Source organism: Balaenoptera physalus (assembly GCF_965194825.1).
Source record: "Balaenoptera physalus genome assembly, chromosome: 5".
Taxonomy (NCBI): Eukaryota; Metazoa; Chordata; class Mammalia; order Artiodactyla; family Balaenopteridae; genus Balaenoptera; species Balaenoptera physalus.
In genome coordinates, this window is record NC_138884.1 from 103108718 (window position 1) to 103129393 (window position 20676).

A 20676-nucleotide genomic window follows, 5' to 3' on the forward strand; every position below is an offset into this window, starting at 1 on the left:
GGCTGTGGCCTATCTCCAGATCCATGGCTGAGGTTCGTATTTTTGTTGGATATAGAAGTAGCTGAGAAACTGCCTAAGATAGCAATCTATTTCAAATACTTCAAAATGAAAAAAGTTATATAAAAGGCACAAGTTATCAAAATATGTAATGAATATGTGATTAAGAGTCAGGCTTTTTATGACTTCTTATGCCTATTCAAATTTTCTGACTTCATGTTTCAACTTCTCTCCCCTCTTTCTTTTCTCTAGCTAAGCATTGCTTGGTACCACTAGAGGGAAGCATAATCCCATGTACTTCAGCACTTTTCCTTTACTCCAGAAAGCATCCTAACACAAAGCTAAAAAGGTTCAGAATGTGCACTATGAATGCTTACAAGTAAAACAATCTAAGAGGGAAACTATATGGAACTGATTAAAAATAATGGATACCATTTGCTCAAAACTGTCCACCACTACATACTTATATTTGCCAAATTCTTTAATAATTTAATATAATATGCACATGGAAATTTTCTAATACATGCATATATGTTACTGGAGAGAGGGATCCTGCTGACTTGGTATGCTTCTAGGAATAAGCTCTTGGGGAGGTAAAGCGAGAATTCACAGGAGATGAGTTAATGTCTTCCTCATCTCTAAAACATATTTTCTTTAAAAAAAGAATTACTTTTTAATAATTTGTAGAGGAATAGATTGAAGATTCAACTATCTGACAGAAGAAACACATAGATGGCATAGACAAATGAATCAAGCAGGTTCTCAGAGGTAATTTAACAAGGAAATTAAAAGACATTTAAAATTATTTGATGGGAATCAGGTAAAAGGACAAAGGCATGGGTCAGTTAAAATGGTAGAAGGAGGGATTTAGCATCAAAGATGATCTAAATGTTATGCTGGGTATTATGTCCTTGGCTGGGGCGTTGTTATAATCAGTATTTTGCATATAGAATACTCTATAGGCATCTATCTTCCCAACACTGGATGGAGGGTAATCTTCTGAAATAAATACATATCAAAATAAGAATTAAGAATTTAATCACACACACACATAAAGCAGTGCTTACAGTTAACTAACAACTGTGATTGGTAACAAAAGAGAGAAACTGAGCCCTTTATAGCAGTTCAGCTTCAAGAGGGAAGGTCACACACTTTTTCTCAAAGTATCAATTCAGGGCCAAATTAGAATTCATAGAACTGAACATGATTTGAAAATAAGTTCCTTGATAACTGAAGTGACATCTTCTTGAACCTGATTGCCTATGTTCCAGGTTGCCAAAAGTTTATCAAATCTGCTCGTTTGCAATACTTGTACATTTGTGCATGAATTACAGGTAAACATCTGCATGAATTCCATTTTTGATACATGGCTTCACAGAGAAAAAAATAAACAGAGGCAAAATGACTCAATCGCATATCAAGCATTTGTCCGTGGTTCTTCGTATACAGATAAAAGAATGAAATGGAGCCTGCATGCACTATTGTTAAAGCAGCTAATGCTTAGGTTTATTCCATTCCACATATAAAGCATAAGGAAGTGCGTGGTGCTTAGTATCTTTATATGCCTATATTGGCTATGTAATTTGTAAATATCAGTTCTGAAAACATTAGGGAAAATTGGCCCCATGCCCTTTATGATCTAAAGGACTCTGATTCAAGTCCAAAGGGCAGTATCTCCTTTTAAGGGTAAAGATTATGTCAGCTTCTCCCACGCCCCACGTATTTATGTATCCCCTGTGTGAGATAGTCTCCAAGGGGACACATGGTAAAGAATAATCAATCATATGAAACATCCCAGTCACCGTAGATGAACTAAATACATAGCATTTCTCAAGGTGCATTTGATGGAACATTACCATTGCAAGATACTCCATGAGAAAAGGGCTATGGAGACAACTAAGTATGGGAACTACCTTAGAGTTTACATCCTCTCCTGGAGCTCACACTGCACATTAGCATAATAAAGGCTCTGAGAAATCCTACAGTGAAAAACAAAGAGAAAAACACAACCAGCCTTTCCCAAGGGGACCTGAACTAGCTTTTATATTATTTGCTTAGGGTTTTCCATGATACTAATTAATGGCCCACAGAATGAATGTAATTTGCAAACAAGACTCAAAAGATTTTTGTTTGGTCTCCATTTCCCTTGGTGTGTGAAATATTAATCCTTCAGGAAAGGGAAAGACAAGCTCTACTTACAATTCAGTGACATCTCTTGGAATACCTTTGGGCAAGACCTTCAAGGCTTTGTTGCTACATCGGACCACCGTGTCCAAGCAGGTACACTCCGTAGGACAGCGAGAGAGTGGGGAACAACTATTGTCATCATTTCCTAAATTGCCAAAAGAAATACAGGAAAACCCAGATTCGTGGCTTTGAAGATGCTAGAAGGGATTTTATGCCTTTAGCTTAACAAACACAAGAGTCTTCAGCCATACGATGACTTATGTATAGGACATTAAGTATTTACAAATCGACACCATACATTCTGTGCAGGTCTCTTTTCAGACTGCCTAGGGCAGAATTCCAGAAAACAATTCACAGTTTGTATTATCAATACGATTATAATGTTGTGTTCTTTGTTCAGTTGTTTATACAAATTATACTTTTAATTAGAATATATAAACTGAATTATGGAGAAATTGAAAAGAGACAGACATGAAGAGACATAAACGGACAGATTAGTTTTACATGGTTAGCAAAAAGTATATGGGCCCCTCATTTGAAAATATACGGCTCAAATGAGCTCTTCATTTATTGCCAACAATTACAGAACCTATGTTCTACCTACATTACAGGGCTATTATGAGAATTAAATGTGATGATATACAGAGAGGACTAAAAAGTGAAAACTATTATTCTTGTTAGGTTTACTAGAATTTCTACTTTATGAGTCAATTGCTTTTATCATTGGTAGTTAAATGGTAGTTACTAAAAGAGATGCTTAGAATAGTAAAGAAAAACAAAAATGAAGCTATTTAAATAGTATCAACCACAAATTGGAAATTAGAAAATCTTATAAAACATTCAGAAACACAAACCAAGTAGAGCTAGATGTGAGAGTACCGTCTGAGCAAGTAAGTACCCTGTTGCTAAAACAAAACAAAACAACAAAAACAAAGCAAAAAAATGCATAATAACTATCCATTGCCTGAACTATGATGTACTGTCTAATTATGCCCCACAGCGTCAGAACAATCACCAGAGAGTGTCTGGTGGTCAAAGACCTGCAGGCTTTCTTACCATCATCACAAGTGAAGTCTTGAATGGCAACATCCTGGATGGGGATTTCTTTGAGGAAGTAGGGTTTCTGACATCGAGGATTTCCCGTTACAATTCTTTTCTTCCTGAGCCATTCTCCCAACCAAGCCAGGTAGCAGTTACAATTAAAAGGATTGGCCAAGAGGTTTCTAAGCACCACATGCAAACAATGCAGAGTTCAGTTTAGAGGTTCGCTTTCTGACTTCTCAAAACCCCATGCTACCATTTTCCCATACTGTATCTGTTGGAATGATTCCTTCGTAGTCTTTGTATTCACCCCACCCCCAATTCATGCTCAATCACACATAACATATGGGATGTGTTCTTTGACTGACATATCTATGTTTGGAACATACAAAATAAGAACAATATTTTCATATAAGAATTCTTCAAATAATTTCATATGAAAAATAAAGTGAAGGTGGCAATTCAGGGTTTAGGCAGTGAATCCTGATAGATATCTCATTTAGAGATAATTTAAACTTGTCAGAGATCTGACTTACTGTCAAACTTCCCTACACTGATAATGCAGTAATTTAATATAAAGATGAAGGCTGATTACCTTATATTATTGAGTTTAACCTGACAACAGCTATTTCATTAATTTGTCATTTCAAGATTTCCATCTCTTATTTGCTCCAGAGAATAGGTTTCCCATCCGAACTGACAGCTGAGTTGATTAAATGCCAGTTATAAAAATGAACTTACTTCTACAAATCTCAATACTTTTGGCATCTCACCACTTCAGCACAAACCTATTGACAATCCCATTATTTATAAACATGCCACCTTTAATATGCACAAATTAGTCACTTGATGGAAAATGTCACATTTTATGTGGAAAGAGGATTAAGTACCTTACTGATGGATGGATGCTTCCCTCAAATTATTTCTTCAGGGACTTGAGCTATGTTGAACATGATTTTTTTCCTTCTAACTACCTTTTCAGTTAAATTAGTATTTTTAGATGCCACCATTACCAGGAAGCCATATCAGTTATAAGGTTTATCATTTCAAACACTGCTTTTTAAATACTGACATACAAGGGGCCTGAAACACTTGGAAAGTTTGTTTGTTTTCTGACACTTTCTGAGTTCTATCTGTAGACCTACAAATATTCTTTGTTCTCCAACTGTCTACATAAAATGTGCTCTTGGATAGGCTCAGCCTATTTCTTTAATATCTTCTTAATATCACAATAAATGCCCTCTGGTGAGCTTTTATTGTTGGTCTGGTCATCCTAATATATCTCCTGTCATTGTGAATGATCCTTTTGAGTACAGTTTGTTGGCAATAACCCTATCAACTCTGTTTTTATAATACTTATATTGTGAAGACTCCAATGTGAGAGCACTGGAAAAAACAAATCTACATTTCTTTTATTTGTAAAAGAATAAAATAATTCTCAATCAAATTATAAGATTACCATTTATAAATTAAGCCACACTACATTGTTATAAAAACAAATGACTGAAAAACTACCATGATTTCTGTTAAATTTTAATATAGGATAGTAGGCAATGTTTTTAGAAAAATTAAAATAAGTTTAACATGAACACATTTCTCCTTTTTAAAAGAAGTCTAAGTCTTTGATCTCATTTTTATGAAATGCTTAGTAATGCATTAAAATGTTATCAATAAAAGTAATAAATATAATATACTGGCTCAATTAATACATAAATGAAGACTATTTTTCATACTTACAGAGTAGATAAAGAATGGAGAGTATCGAAAGCCCCTGGTGCAATTGTAGTAATTTGATTATCATACAAAGAAAGCAAACGCACAGAACTGAGCCCTGTGAAACTGTCGTTCCCTACGCAGCTTATACGATTACTTCTCAACATCCTGAGGGAAAAAAATACAACATCATTATGGAGATAAAATATCAGGCAATCAATTTTGCCTATCTTAAGACCGAAACAACCCCTCTTTGCAAATGTGTAGCATTCATTCCTGCTTTCTGAATGTTCTCCTGTCATTAGGAATTGCTGTAGATATGTACGAGTCATCCCTTGGTATCCCTGGGAGATTCGTTTCAGGACCTCCTGCGTATACCAAAATCCGTGGCCCTCCATATCCGTGGGTTCCGCATTAACCGCGGATGCTTGAATCTGCAGATGCAGAACACGTGGATATGGAGAGCTGACTATATTAAGAACCTTGTGCTAGAATAAAATGCATAGAGTTGTCAGTGATAACATTCAGTTACAAAAACTCATGAGCCTCAGCACCAGCTTACAACCCCATCTAGTGAGGGTAGAATGTTTTCCTTTAATGATACAATTATGTTTGCACTCTTATATAATGTCCTAATTCACCTATAGCTCTCTAAGTCCTTGAAGCCCCATGATTTATGTATTCTAAGAAGCATTACATTTGCTGCTGAAGAGAAAGGAGGCAAAAAAGAATCAATAGCCACAGAAAATGAAGAATTGAGGGCATCTTAGGGACTTACAGCCAAGTCAATGTCAACACGGGCTGGAGGAGCCAAACTTGACTGAGCTTCCACAAAGCCTGAATAAATTATTTGTTTTGCGTTTAGACTTAAAAGGAGGCAATACTTAAGAGGTCCCAGTTGTTCACAATAAAATTTCTCTTGAAAAAAATTCTGACCATTTTTTCTTTAGTCATTGCCATTAACAGGATTAACACTTTTGTCATTTCTTCATCACTGCTAAAATTTTGGCTGTTTCTCAATTCTTTTCCTAAAATGTTTATTTGTGGGGCTTAGAAAAGGAATGAAAAGCTTCTTAAAATCCCATGTAAAGATGAACAGTTGCCATAAACTTTATTCAGAATTTCTGAAAAGTTAATATTCTCCTTAATTCTTCTAGACATGGGTTGATCACCCTGCTAGAAGACTGCAAAAATAACAACAAAGCATTCCTTTAAAATTCTAGATTGTCCTATAATAAATAAGAAATATCAGCTGTTGCATTCTGCTAAGTCGCAGATAACAAGAAAGGATAATGCCCTCCTTATCAAGGCATAGTTTTACGTTAGGAAACAAATGTACAACAGAAAAGTAGTCCTATCAGTACTATCCTTTGTCATAAATAGGAAAGAACATTTGGTCTTAATCTTGTTGGAGTCACAGACTCCTGGGAAAAGTCGAAAAAAGCTTTGCTTTCCATCACTGGAAAAATCCACAAGCACACATATGTACCACATTTTGCCTGCAACGTCGGGGGTTCAAAGACCCACTGAAATATGTACATGTACGAACTAAGAGGTTTACTAGTCCTAAAGGGTTGAGAAGTCTACAGGCAGTGAGGAGGGTCTTGTCAAAATCTTTATAGCTCCAAGCTGAAAGAGACCACTTAAAGCAATAGCTATGTCCCCATAAACCCACAGAAGGCCTTTTAATACTCTTAGCTTGGTCTAAATGATCTGTTTTGCTGCTTGAGGTACAGTGGGATTAAGTAGAGAGTCAGTGGGTGTCTGTCTCAGGTGCCAAAACACAAGAGGCACAAAAACATTGCTAGAAATATAACAAAGGAGAAGGCTGAATTTAGAGAACTCGTCTCACAGAGAGTCCTGTGACTGGACCTAGCCAGAAAAAAATACTTTGATAAACTCTTTGGAGTGGTGCTATGGACAGAACTGTGTCCCCCTAAAATTCATATCCTGAAGCCCTAACCCCCAATATGACTGTATTTGGAGACAGGGCCTTTAGGGAGGTCGTTAAGGTGAAATGAGGCCCTAAGGGTGGGGCCCTAATCTGACAGGACTGGTGTCCTTAGAGGAAGGGGCCCCAGAGCTCTCTTTTCCCACACACAGAGGAAAGGCCACGCAAGGACACAGCGAGAAGGTAGCCATCTACAAGCCAAGGACAGAGTCCTCACCAGAAACCAACCCTCTCAGCACCTTGATCTTGGACTTCCAGCCTCCAGAACAATGAGAAAACAAATTCCTGTTGCTTAAGTCACTTATCTTCTTACAGCAGCCCAAGGCTATCTAATGTAGGTAGTTACAGGCTCACCCCTCATCCTCCCCTCCCTATCCCGACACACACTGCCCCCTTAAGGAGAAGGTTTTAGTTACAAGTCACTTGGCTGCTATTTAAGAAGGGAGGCTTTTGCCTGCTGCAGGATTTATGTTTTGCTGAGTTACCTGAGGCAGCTTGGGGGAGGGGAATAGGGGCAGGAGTAGATATAACCACCTGTGGTATATCTTCTCTGTCCGCTTTCTACACTCCCAGGATCTCCTCCATAAAAAGACCAAAGGGATATTTGCATTACATTTTGCATTTCGAAGGGACTCCTAGTTAGCCCATGGGAGCGGTCAGCAGGTTGCAGGTTGGCTGTGTTGGACGGTTCGGCTCCAGGCTACCCCGGGAAGCTCAAAGAACATACTTTGCCTTTCATGGGCAGGGGCTTCTTTGAGTGGGATGTGAATTGGGGAATGCTGCTGGCTGCGGAAATGCCCTCTCCCTCTACATCTGATAAAGGGCAGGCAATGAATTTCCTTGGCTCTCAGTTACCCTGGGCACGCATGGCTCTTGGTGGCTGCACGGGGCAGGGTGAGGGTTTGGGGGAGACAGTGGAGCTTGGCCTCTCTCCACTGCAATTCCCAAGGGCGTGTCTTGGTTACAAATAATTTCCTTCGTGTCTTCCAAAGGCTTCAGAGTTTCGTTGGTGTCTCTTCCAATGTTTAGGCCACCACTTTTGTCAAACATAATTTTATGCTTTAGAGATTATGAAAACTACACATACACACAGAAGAAAATTCAAGTAACTCAAAGTGTTGTCCTTACTCGTCAATTCAAGCCCCATCTTCCTTGGCCAACAACCTTCTGGAAACATATAGGATTTCTTTTTCCCAACCTCCCTACCGCTGAGTAAGTAGACATACGCTTAGCATGTTTTCTTTGAAATAGACAGTAAAAGATATACCACCAGCCAGTTTCTCTCTTTTTCACTAAGACCTTGCAGGGGCAGATGAAGGCAGTCTCCAGCTAGGCTTATTCTGCTGCAGGTGTTGGAGTGGGTTCTGAAGCTAGCGACCTTGGGCCAAGAGAGAGTATTAGGTGGAGGTATTTGAGGAAAAGGAAAGAGAATGATTGTTCTGAGGAAGAACAGAGGAGCCAGATCTGTACAAGCACCGGAGCCAAGATAATCTTTTTTGTTGAGGATTCAACAGCCAGGAGAGGTTCTTTTGATCATTTGCAAGCAGCATAATGAAGTCAGAGGTATCAGGGTCAAGGACTGTTTTGTTTTGTTTTGTTTTTAAATAAATTATTTATTTTTGGCTGCGTTGGGTCTTTGTAGCTGTGTGGGCTTTCTCTAGTTGCAGTAAGCGGGGCCTACTCTTGGTTGCAGTGTGCAGTCTTCTCATTGCAGTGGCTTCTCTTGTTGCAGAGCGTGTGCTCTAGGCGTGTGGGCTTCCGTAGTTGTGGCATGCAGGCTCAGTAGTTGTGGCGCATGGGCTTAGCTGCTCTGCGCGCGGCCTGTGGGATCTTCCCGGACCAGGGCTCGAACCCATATCCCTTGCATTGGCAGGCGGATTCTTAACCACTGTGCCACCAGGGAAGCCCCAGGGACGTTTGCCTCTACAAAATGTGTGTGTGTGTGTGTGATAGAGAGAAAGAGAGAGAGAGAGATACAGACAGAGAGAGAGACAGATATAGAGAGACAGAGACAGAGCAGAGATCGGGGGGATGAGGAAGAGCAGGAGCTATCCCCCCCTCCCCGGAATATAATGACCTGGGAATTACAATCCTGTGGTAGAAGAATCACAATGCAAATAAGAATACTTACAAAGTTTTGAGGCTTTCCAATCCCTTGAACATCTTATGCTGAACATTTTCCAAACGATTACTCGTGAGAAGTATTTCGTTTACACCAGCTGCGCCTTCAAATGCTCCCTCTTCAATGTCCGTGATCTTATTGTTGCTAAAGTTTCTAAATAAAAATGGTTGAAACAAGTATTTGAAACAATTTCTTTCTGACAATGAGGGCACTGAGACAACATGTCTGATCATTTTCTTCTACTGAACAAACATCTTCCACAAAAACTCTAAGCTCTTCACTGCCTGGCATTCCCAAGGCTCTGAAAAGTCACCACTTCCTGATTCCATCAAGCCAAACTGATAATAATACAAAGGAGAAATATCTATGCTGAAAAGTACCAGCCTGATCAATGATCTGCCAGGGCCCCCAGGGATATAAAACTCTTGAGGTCAGGTACTGAGTTGTGTAAACTTTTATGTTTGCCACCACTCTTACTAAGAAACTTTTCAAAGAAGTGCCCGATTAAAACTGTTGAATGAATTAATGACTCAAAGAAGACAACTGGATAGAGAAAAGAAGGAAAGACTAAAATATGTTTGCATTTAGATAGCATCAGAAATGTATCTGAATATGAGATTGTTCCCAGTTAAACTTCTCATGTAATAATATGTCAAAACCACCAACTTATGCCAGTATTTTGTATGATACAAAATACTAAGGCTTGCCCAGAGGGCAAGAACATCCAGTTGAGGTAACATCTTCCTATAGGTTCTCTCTCTTTCTCAAGGCTCACTCCAAGACCAGGGATGCCCACAGAACAAGGATCATTTTTAGGTACCATTTTATTCCTTTCAGAGCACACTGCACATAGCAGCTGCTGAATAAATATGTATTGAATTGAAAAGCATCTCAGGGCTAAAAAGAAAAAGCAGTTAACATCAGTGAAAAAGGAGCACGGTTAAGAACTTAGAAACTCTTTGGGAGGCAGTATAATATGTGGGTCAAGTGCACAGGAAATGCTTTCAGTCTGCTCTGCCACTTCTAGCCTATGTGACTGTGGACCAGTTACATATGTGAAAGCACAGATATCACACAAGTATGCGTCTTTCCTTCTCCTGATGTTTCCTGTTATGTGGAGGGTTCTCCACGGACCCTCACTCTTGGCCTCTGTCCTGTCCCTCTTTCCATCCACCTTGGGTGGGGGAGGGTTACTGTCGGAGTGTTGCTGAAACTGCTGAGCTTATCAACTTATTTTAAAATATGAGTTGCGGACATGTGGTAACACAAATGACCTATCAAGCCAGTTTACCAATCATTAATTTTGACTATCTTCTAATGAAAGTTTAATGAAGCAAAAAGTCAAACAGTTGACATGAACGTGCTGAAAGAGAAAGAACAGCATGGTTTGGGGAACAGTAAAGGAAGTTACAAAACATTACTGAACTCATCTCTAATGCGCTAAGTTTGCTGGATTCCTGCTGTGGCCACATAACAAACCAGTTGTCTGAGTTAAAGTAAGATGCTAGGGTTCTGCTACAGAAAACATGGTTACCATCACTGGAATACATAGGAAAGAGCCAATTACTTAGGTTCCTCTCAGAGTTTACCCTAAATTCATGTCACAGGTAGTCACCGTATAGACATGTCTCTGAATCTTTTATATCTTCCAATTTCCTAAGAAATCTAAATAAAACTGCAAAGGTATAAGAAAACACAACACTACAGATATTTTAAAAGATGGCTAATATACGGCTTACATTTTACGTAATTGAGGAAGTTTCTTGAAGATGCCTGTAGCTTCCAACACTGTAAATTCATTATTATTGAGGCGTCTAGGGAAAACAGAAACAGAAAAGTTTCATTCCCAACAGTCAGGAAGAGATTAAATTTTATTTCTCGTACAGAATTATAACATTATTTAATGAATATCCTAAAGCAAAATATAGGACACATATCACAGAAAATTTGTGGGAAGTACAGATTTTTTCCAATTTATCCCATATTTTAATGACCAAAATAAAACATATTAAGAAGCACGTAGTAAAGAAAACCAATCATCGAAATTCAAAACCAACTCTCATTCAGTAATCTGTAGAACCAAGTTTCTCAAGTTTTTTTTTTCCACTATTACCCCTGCCTCCAAAAGCACTTTAGGATATATTTTTTCTAGTCACTTCTCCATAAATATGTATCAACAGCTTTACTGATATACATTTACACACCACAGAATGTACCCTTTTAAAGTGTACAAGTCAGTGGTTTTTAAAATATTCACCAGCTTGTGCAACCGTCTTTGCTTCCTAATTCCAGAATATTCTCATCATCCAAAAAAGAAACCCCATACTCATCAGCAGTCATTCTCAGTTTGCAGCCCCCCACTGCCTCAATCCCTGGCAACCACTAATTCACCTGCTGTCTCTGTGGATTTTCCTATTCTGAATATTTCTTATAAATGGGATCACACAAAATGTGGCTTTTTGTGTCTGTCTTTTTTCACGTGGCATAATATTTACAAGGTTCTTCCATGTTTAGCATAGATTAGTACTTCATTCTGTTTTATGGCCAAATTACATTCCATTGTGTGGACATACCACATGTGTTTATCCATTCATCAGCTGATGGATATCTGAGTTGCTTTCACTTCTTAATCATTATAAATAATGCCGCTAGGACACTGGCATACAAGATTTTGTATGGCTGTATGTTTTCAATTCTTTTCGTTATGTACGTTGATGTGAAATTGCTGTGTCACATGGTAAATCTATGCTTAACTCCTTGAGGAAGAGCCCAACTGTTTCTCAAAAGTGCTGCATCGTTTTACCTTCCCACCAGCAATGTATGAGGGGTCCAATTTCTCTCACCTGTTACTGTCTTTTTTTAAAGCCATTCCACTGGTTGTGAAGTGCTACCTCATTATGTGGTTTTTTTTTTTTCTCATTATGGTTTTGATTTGCGTTTTCTTCATGCCTAATGATACTGGGTAATTTTTCATGTGCTTATTGCCCATTTGTATATCTTCTTTGGAGAAATGTCCATACAAATAATTTGACCACTTTTTAACTGGGTAAGGTACATTTTAATTGTTGGGTTGTAAGAGCTCTTTATATATTCTGGATATGAGTCCCTGAGCAGATGTATATATATATATTTTAGATATATGTTTTACAAATATTTTCTTCCCAGTACTGATTTTTAAAGGTATAATTAAAAAAAAACTTAATTTCATAAAACACACACAACCTTTGCTGAAAGATGAATTAGATATGAATTTCTAAATTCCTGAGTGACAAGTAAACTTATTTAAAGTGTTATCATGCTGGAAGATAAAATTTGAATTACTGTTTGTAGTATTATTGGAAATAAATGTAACTCCCTCCATGATAGTAAATAGAGAGTTCAGGGCTTTTACTGCATGGTCTCCATGCATTTCTAAAGTCCTGGACCTATGAAATAGCTTCATGAACTAACAGAATTTTAAAAAGCATCATTATAACCACTAGGTAGTGAGTTTCTGTCATCTTTTTGAAAGCATTATATTATTTTTAATTATTCAAATTGCTTAAACAGGCATGAGTATAGGCACTGTGGGAGATAAACTATAAAACACAATCTCTGTCATCAAGGGGCTATAATCTAGTTGAAGACAAGAGAATTATACATGCACAAAAAGACAACCAGCTCTGCAAAGCAGTTAATGAAAAATACCAGATGGTGCTAGACATAAACATTGCTAAGATGTTCTAAAAATGATGAGGTTTTACTAGGTTTTTCTGGGATTTTTAGAAACACTAACATTAAATGTCATACTTTTATAAATAAAGTCAGTGAAGGCCAACATACATGGGCACAGAATCTATAAATGATTCAAACATATTTTAGAACCTCGTATGTGCTAGGCCCTATGTTAGTGTTATAAATATAGATCTGATTACACTCTGTCTTTTTAGCTTTTCCTGCTATGATATCCATTGTTCAGAAAAAAACTATCCTTTGTGCTTCATACTTGGTAAACATTGAATCCTTCCACTTGTGAGTCAGTGAAGTAGCATAGCTGATAAAAAAAGGACTCTGATTGAATTCACAATTAACACAGATTCAAAATGGTGACTCCGAACTATTTTATTTGGTTGCTGAAAAGACTACATTAAAAATCTATTAAGTGCTTAGAAATGGGTTTGGATATAAGTAATATCCAAGAAATAAATATCAAATGAATGTATTATTATTAGCACTACTAAGTGCTAACTGAATTTTTGAGAGGTGAGTTAATTTCTATAGTTGTACCTTGGGCCAGAAAGATGAAGTAAGAAAGCCTCTAATACATATACTTGTACAAAGAAGAGTTATGCCAATGTGTGTCAATTAAAATTAATGTAATTATTGAGAATGAAAGGGCAAGACAAAAATCCCAATGCTTTGATGCTTTCATTCCTTCCCTCCCAAACCGGATTTTGTTGGGAGATGAACTTACAGCTCTGCAGTGTACTGGGGAATGTGGTCTGGGATTTTGGTGAGTTTTTGATTGGCGCAATCTACTGTGGTCCCTTCACAGCGGCACTTTTCAGGGCAAGCCAGATCGGCAAAGCAGTCCCCGCTTAATTTTGATCGATAATCTTCTGTACCTATTGAGGGTTCAAGCCAGAAGAGAAGACACTGAGTCTGAAGGTTAGAATATTTGTTTATTTGTAGGAAGAAAAAAGTAAGATAACTATAGATTATGCAGCAGGGAGACAACTTGGGGAATTTTGGTCAATGGATGTCAGGAGAGGGTTAAAACAAGGGCTTGGAATTTGCTGGAAAAAAGAGTAACCAGATTCACAGGACAGGAAAACATTAACAGAGGTGAGCTTTTCACAGCTGTACTTTCTGCTGATCCAGTTATGAGCCATTCTAGACTATTTGACAGCTAATCACACAATGGCTACTAGTCGTGAAAAAGTTTATTTTTTCTCTGAGTCAAGAATTTAAAATGTATCCAGTAATAAACATATGCCTAGATATCATTTTCAATTAGGGCTTTCAAGGCAAATAGATGGACTCAGGTTTTTAAATTTTCTATGGTCTTTTATTATTCTCTCCCTCTCACATAATCTTCAGAAATGCTTAAAAAGCCCTCTTTTGTTCATTTTGATTTCATAAAAAGAAACAAGTAAATCCTGATTTAAGCCTCAGCAGCTTGTCATGCTGTAGAAAGCTGCGTGACGTTCCATGGTGCTTGACGGAACCATGTTTTACTCATACCTGGCAACCACATGGTTAGATCAAGCACAACAGAAAATCTCGCTACATAACCACTACACCATCCACTAGGCCAAAGGTAAGACCAAGAGGAAAGATGAAGGGAAGCAGGAGAAAAGCTACAGACGTTCTGGAAACGTAATACTGTTTACATGACATGCATTCTCCCCGCAGAATGTTTATGACCATAGTAAGAGTATTACTACCGAAGATGCCCTGGAAACACAAAGAAGGGGCTATACTGAAAGGTGCCTCCAACGTTCCTCAGAACTGCAGAATGGAAACAACAGCTTTCGGGAACAACATCCAGGAAGAAGTTGAAGGTGCGCTACAAGGACAACAGAGAGGCTCAAAAGATCTGTGGTTTCTTCTTGGAAAAAAAAAAAAAGGGTGCAAAAGAGTGAGACTAAAAGAAGATACATCAGGATTGAAAAGGGAGGATATCATGTTTCAGATCAGACACTTTTACTTACAGCCAAAATGGTGAATTCCTGCAAAAGTAAAGATCACCAAGAAGGAAAGAAAGACAGTAAACCCAGTTAAGATTCACATACACGTATATAAAACTCACTCAGGTCTCTTCCTTCCTCCCTTACTGTGGCAGTTATCGGGGGCCTGGTGTGACAAGAATCGTCATGCTTTGTAAACTTTCATAATCATTTTTTGAAGCACAGTGGTCTTACAGGAAAAGCAATGGCATACAAGATGCACAGCACAAATTAAGTTCTTGTCAATTCCTCTAAAAAAATGAAGTCTCCACAAGATAAATTTTCTTTGAGTGCTCACTGTAATCTCTAGATGCCATCCAGAATGGTGGTAGGCAAGTAGACATGTAAAATGAAGTGAAAAACTAATCGTGAGATCTTCAAGAACTATCACTGGAACACTTGGATTAAACCTTAGGTTGTGGCTTACATACTTCGTAATGATCTTTCCAACTTATAAATAATGTCACTTAATTGAAATGGAATCAGGATCTCGGAAGAAGTTTGCAAAGCTGAATATAACAGTTTCAATACATTTGCCAATTAATGCTGTGGCATTTACTGAGGATCTGTTGTATTGTAGTTTAAGCTTTCATTTAAAACGTGAAATAAGGAAATACAGGGAACAAAGTCTAAGTGACAGATACACGAGGTATTTTACATTGAAAATAATCTGCATTCAATGCAATGGCAATGCTTATTTTATGGTTGCTCTTTAGGCAAGCTCATATTTTAATTAAAATCTGGAAAAAAAAAAGGGAGGAGAGGCCCAAAGAATTCTTCTGAGTCCTGACTTCTATAATTATTTGTTTAAATCATGTAAATTGAATGACCAGAAACTGACAATTAAGCCATGATATCTGATATAAAAGTTGTTTGTTTGTTTTTTTCCCAAACCTACTTTGGCTGCTGTTAGTAAGAGGGCAAAACTGTATCAGAATTTATGAAAACAACCTGACTTTTGTTCCTTATTTGGTGAATTTGAAATATTAATTTCTAAATTATTGATAAAGCATATTTAAATGTGACAGATTAAATAATTTGATAATTATATTCACTTCTCTAATTTGGGGATTTAAGTAATATCGATGTTTTATCCTATAGGGGTTCTGTTTTTCAAAATGGCTTTTTCTGGGTAATAGCTATCAGATGACTTTCTACTTAATAATTGGGTAAAAACACTGAATTTTAAAGATTGCCAATGAAGGCCAATCAACTGTTCTTTTCAACATGTTACTTCTTATGCAGCCAGTGCAATATATATATTACTGATCATTCAAGTCAAAATATGTAATGAAACAAAATCTCTTAAATGCATACAATTATTCATATTATAATTCAACAATGGCAAGCAACGCATATCTCCTTAAAATAGAGACCAAACCCAGAGTTCTTCTTAAGAAAATAAGTATGTTTTTGCATACTAACACCTTATAAATATTTTTTTAATTTATAACTATTAAGATATATTATAGTCTAGAATAGACCCAGGATATTGTAAATGTAGCCAACGAACTACTAACATGTATTTTTATATAATGGTTTAAAACAAACAAGTCAAGAGGCATTTTACACAATTGGCAGGCAAGGAAAAAATAAGTAAAGAAACATATTTCAAAGAGCTAGTTCTAGAATCATCAGCCTTGATAGTGTTAAGACTGCAGTGGTAAAACATTTCAATTATTTTTCTAAGAAATATCTGCCTAAGTTATCCAAGGCATTTGGTGCCCATGAACTTCTGATGCTTTCAGGATGGATGTCAATATTGTTTTTGAGGAGTTATTATACTGTGACCTCCAGGGATGTTAAGAATTTTAAATCACAAGCAAAGTACAACTGCACATAAATCAGCAGGAAGTTGCTGCTTTGGTATAAAAAGTGAAGCAACAGCAAGCAAAGTAAAGCAAAAAGTAAGGGATACTTTTTTAGTATAAAAAAGTAAATCTCATGATGGAAAACAGTTCTGTGTTTGTAACTGATTTCATGTAGAACTAGTTCTTTGACAACAGAAAGGTCTCTGTCTTTAAAACCAGCTTAAGATGCTATATTTTAAAAACAGGTTGAAAGGGCAGATATACAACATAAGGAGAGAAAATTATTTAAGTAGAAAGCCATAGATTGAAACATTTTAGCTACTGTGAGAAATTTCAGATAATGTGCCAAAGTGAGAGAGAGAGAAAAAGGTGGGAGTTTAATAGTAATATGTTTAACATCAGAAGCTGCATGCAAAGGTCAGGTTTTCAGGAAACAGCTACAAGTGATCTATGCAGAAGGAAATCTAGCTACAGAGTACCCACTGGATTTTCCAAAGCATGCATATCAAAGTTTTAGAAGCTACGTTTTATAAGGTGAGGAAAAGGTGTCTGCAGTTAGTCCTACTACCGAGCAAAACCTACCTGGAATGAAATACTGTTCTTTAGCTAAATAAAAAAAGAGAAAAAAAATAGAAGATGCACCTGAATGTCAGCAAGCAGAGATATGAGTTATATTAGATTAAGAATGGACTAAAGTTACTATAGATAATTAAGTGAAAAATGTATATTCACAGCAGTGGCTGAAGTATAATCATGTACAGTGAGTAGGAAATGCATCTGGAACCATGGACAATAAAGGGCTTTGTTTTGATATTAGCTCTTTAGTATAAATTAACTGCCGAATGTGAAATAACTCCTGGAATAGTTAGGTAGCATACTACCCAAAACATATAGAATGCATTTTATTATGAGAAGATAGAAAAGATTATACCTAAGCAAACAGTAAATTTCAATGTTTCTCTTTAATATTAATAAAATGCATCTATATTTCACTTTTTATAAGTAAATGTAATATTCCCAAAGTGTTAAAAGATGGCCTTTTGGAAAAAAAATGTATCCTCACAGTCCTATTCAAAATGCGAGAATGCTAAACAAGAAAACGGCATTCGGTGTGAGAAGCAAGGAATCCGGAGCTTTTTTTCCCCCTACTTCTGAGCCTGAGCAAATCAAGTAACCAAATCTCAGTTCACTTTCTTAAAGAAATGGAAACATGATTAATTACCTTACATTGCTCAATGAAAAACAATACAACAAACGTGAGACTTACAGCCTTTTAAAGGCACTGAGTTAGCTAAAAGGCCCCTGTTAAATTCAAACCCTGGGATTATAGTATGAAGTATCCAGGCGTCTTTTTTCTTTATTTCTTCTGCTGGATAGTGTGTTAAAAAGGTTACATGTAGGAGTGCTATATGAATTGCGTCTACAGTTCTTTTCCTTCATGGGCAGAAGAAAAAGAAATACGATTCTGCAATGTTTGGTAATTCAGCTCAAGGCCAGCTGTCTCTACATCTCACTACTGTTTTGGGTAACGCTGGGGAAATGTCACACAGAGTAAGAAATTACCTGAACAACGGAATTTCTTGCTTTTGATCTGTCCGATTCTTTTATTTGCCAGACGCCGGGGGCTGGTGCAGCGGGCACCACTGGTCTCGATTGGGTTGGTATGAAGATAATCCGCCAGCCACTTGAGATGGCAGTCACAAATAAAGGGGTTCTGGGCCAAATGCCTTTCAGAAACACATACAGAACACTTTTACACATGACTTGCAATGAACTCAACTCTCAAATTCAGAGTGAATACAATGGTCATCACGTTTGATCCAAATCCTATGTACATACATGGTTTGAATGGCACGGAGAGGTGAAAAGGTCCCCTTGGCCATGGTCTGAAGCTTGTTGTCATATAAGGAGAGAAGGTTCAGGTTGTGCAGATCCTGAAAAGCATCTACCCGAAGGCAGTTTATCTTGTTGGCATTCAATAATCTGTTTGATTAAATAGTCGTAGAATTAAAGTGTAGCATCTCATTAACCCATCTTCAAGACTCTGTTGTTCTTGAGAAAATCCAATCAAGAAATCCATTTCTTTTACCCTCAACATTAAGTAATCATTGAGGTATCACAGGCTGAAGATTTGGGGTCATGGCAGATAAAGCATGGGTCATGTCTAATGACTGGATTGCCTAAATCTAGTGGTACTTATACATTTATTCAACAAAAATTATTAAATATATTCTCTGGAATGTGTAGAAGTACAGCAATAGACAAAGGTGGGTGAGAGCCAGTGTCTCCTGTCAAGGGTGCCATAAAGTTCTCATAAAACATTAGTCCCTGGAGCTGCTCTGTGAAAAAGAAGTTCAGTCCATTCTCAAAACGGTAGCTGGAGTGAGACTTCTAAACACAGACCAGATTACATCACTCCTCTCTCAAAACCATGAAACAACTCCCCGTTTGCTCTGAATAAAACCTAAGACTTGACAATAGCCCATAATGCCCAATGGGATCTTTGGTTCCTTTTTTGAACTTTACAACCTCCAAGTTTTCTATTCCTGGCTGTTTCAGCTCCAGCCACACAGGTTCTCCTTGCCAGACTCTCTTCTCTGCTTGGAACACTCTTTTCCCAGATGTCTGCCTGGTTAACTATGTTGCTTCTTCGAGTCGGCTGCAATGTCACCTTTTCCATTCAGCCTCCCCCGGCCACTCCCTCCAATACCGTCAGCCTGTCTTTGCCCCTCCCCTATCCTTAGCATCTCAATTCCTTTACTTTAATCTACTTTTTCTATTTTCTTAAATACACATTTCCTTCTGTTACGTGTGGTTTGCTTATTTATTATGTCCTTGCTGACTGCCATTTGCATGAACCCTCTCCCAAGGGTATAAGGTCCAGACAACAGGGATATTAGTCTATTTTGTTCCCTGATGTTTCCCACATGCCTGGCATGTGCTAGGTGCTCAATAAATATTTGTTGTTGAACGACTACTTTATAATCCTCTTGGAGAGTGGCATTATCACACGGAAGACCCTCATTCTGCATTATACATATCCATTTTACTTGGTTTAACATAATATCCCACAAACTTGTTTTTTCTCATATATACCAGTGGTATTCTGCATCAATATTCTGTGGAACTGTGGTTTACAGATCATACTTGGGCAAACATCATTCTTATAGGTTATATGTCCCTGTGTCTGCACTTGTATTCATGCTTCCCTCACCTTTGGGAGTATACTTGCCCGACTCTCCACCTGCCTCAACCTTCTGGCCTATCAAGGTCTCACAGAAGGCCCACCTTCTCCAGAACAAGACTTTTCCAGAACACAACTGCCACCCAACTAATGTATTCCTTCCTCTAGGAAGTCAGTCAGTGCTACCTAGTCTTGTCAACTATTTTATACAGGCCCTCATGTTTGCCCAAAGACAGTTTAGCCCTCCGGGGGCAGAGAATTTTTTTGATACTTCTTTTTCTCTGTCACCATTCAGTTCAGAGCTTTGATACTTAAAACTTTAACAAATATTTAGTAGCTCAAAAAATATGTGCTATGTGGTTTGGGTATGATGCTTTCTTATCTAACACACTGAAAACTGTTTTCCCATTTGCCCACCAGAATCTCTGTAATTCAGGGTATTTCAGTTTTACTTGCCTTTTTAAGACCTCAACTCCCTGCACATGCAAAGCCAGGACTTTCTGGTGGTGGTTCTCCCTGCTGTACTCTTTTTTATCCTCCTTCAGAAACTGCAGTTTTGGCTTTCTCTGTGATCTATATAATGCTTTCTTAAGAGCTTAGAGGCATGGTTTGAGGTGTGGACTGATTAATCCTATACCTCCCCACTTGGGGCCACAACACACGGGCCACTGGCCATGTTCCCTAACTAGTCAGCTAACTAAGAAAGGAGTTGTACAGCACAATGCTAAGGACAAGGAAAAGATGCGGAGCCTGGAAGACAACTAAAGAAAGTGCCGTTCTGAGCATTTTGTACTTAGTTTACATTCAGGTGGTCCAGAAATTAGGGGGGAAGTACTGAACACTACTTTCTTTTGTTCCTTCCATTTACCTACTTCTTCTCCTCAATATCTCATCTGTTCAAGCAGATCTAAGATGTTTAACCTAACCAAATTCTCAACTAACCATAAAGAGTCAATTGTGCC

At 37.7% G+C, this 20676-nt stretch overlaps 1 protein-coding gene across 2 annotated transcripts in view; it reads right to left on the bottom strand.

The window, feature by feature from the left end:
* The window catches only part of SLIT2 (slit guidance ligand 2), a 380624-nt gene that overhangs the window by 70793 nt on the left and 289155 nt on the right, over positions 1 to 20676 (bottom strand). Inside the window, exons 14-22 of one of the 2 annotated variants that reach the window (XM_082462597.1) lie at positions 18370 to 18513; positions 18094 to 18257; positions 17113 to 17136; positions 13465 to 13615; positions 10751 to 10825; positions 9021 to 9164; positions 4963 to 5106; positions 3241 to 3407; positions 2197 to 2329 (exon numbers count right to left, since the gene is read on the bottom strand). In XM_082462597.1, coding sequence (XP_082318723.1) covers positions 2197 to 2329; positions 3241 to 3407; positions 4963 to 5106; positions 9021 to 9164; positions 10751 to 10825; positions 13465 to 13615; positions 17113 to 17136; positions 18094 to 18257; positions 18370 to 18513 — 1146 coding nt within the window. The remainder of the gene's footprint in view (positions 1 to 2196; positions 2330 to 3240; positions 3408 to 4962; positions 5107 to 9020; positions 9165 to 10750; positions 10826 to 13464; positions 13616 to 17112; positions 17137 to 18093; positions 18258 to 18369; positions 18514 to 20676) is intronic. The other variant, XM_082462598.1, reaches the window with a different exon arrangement.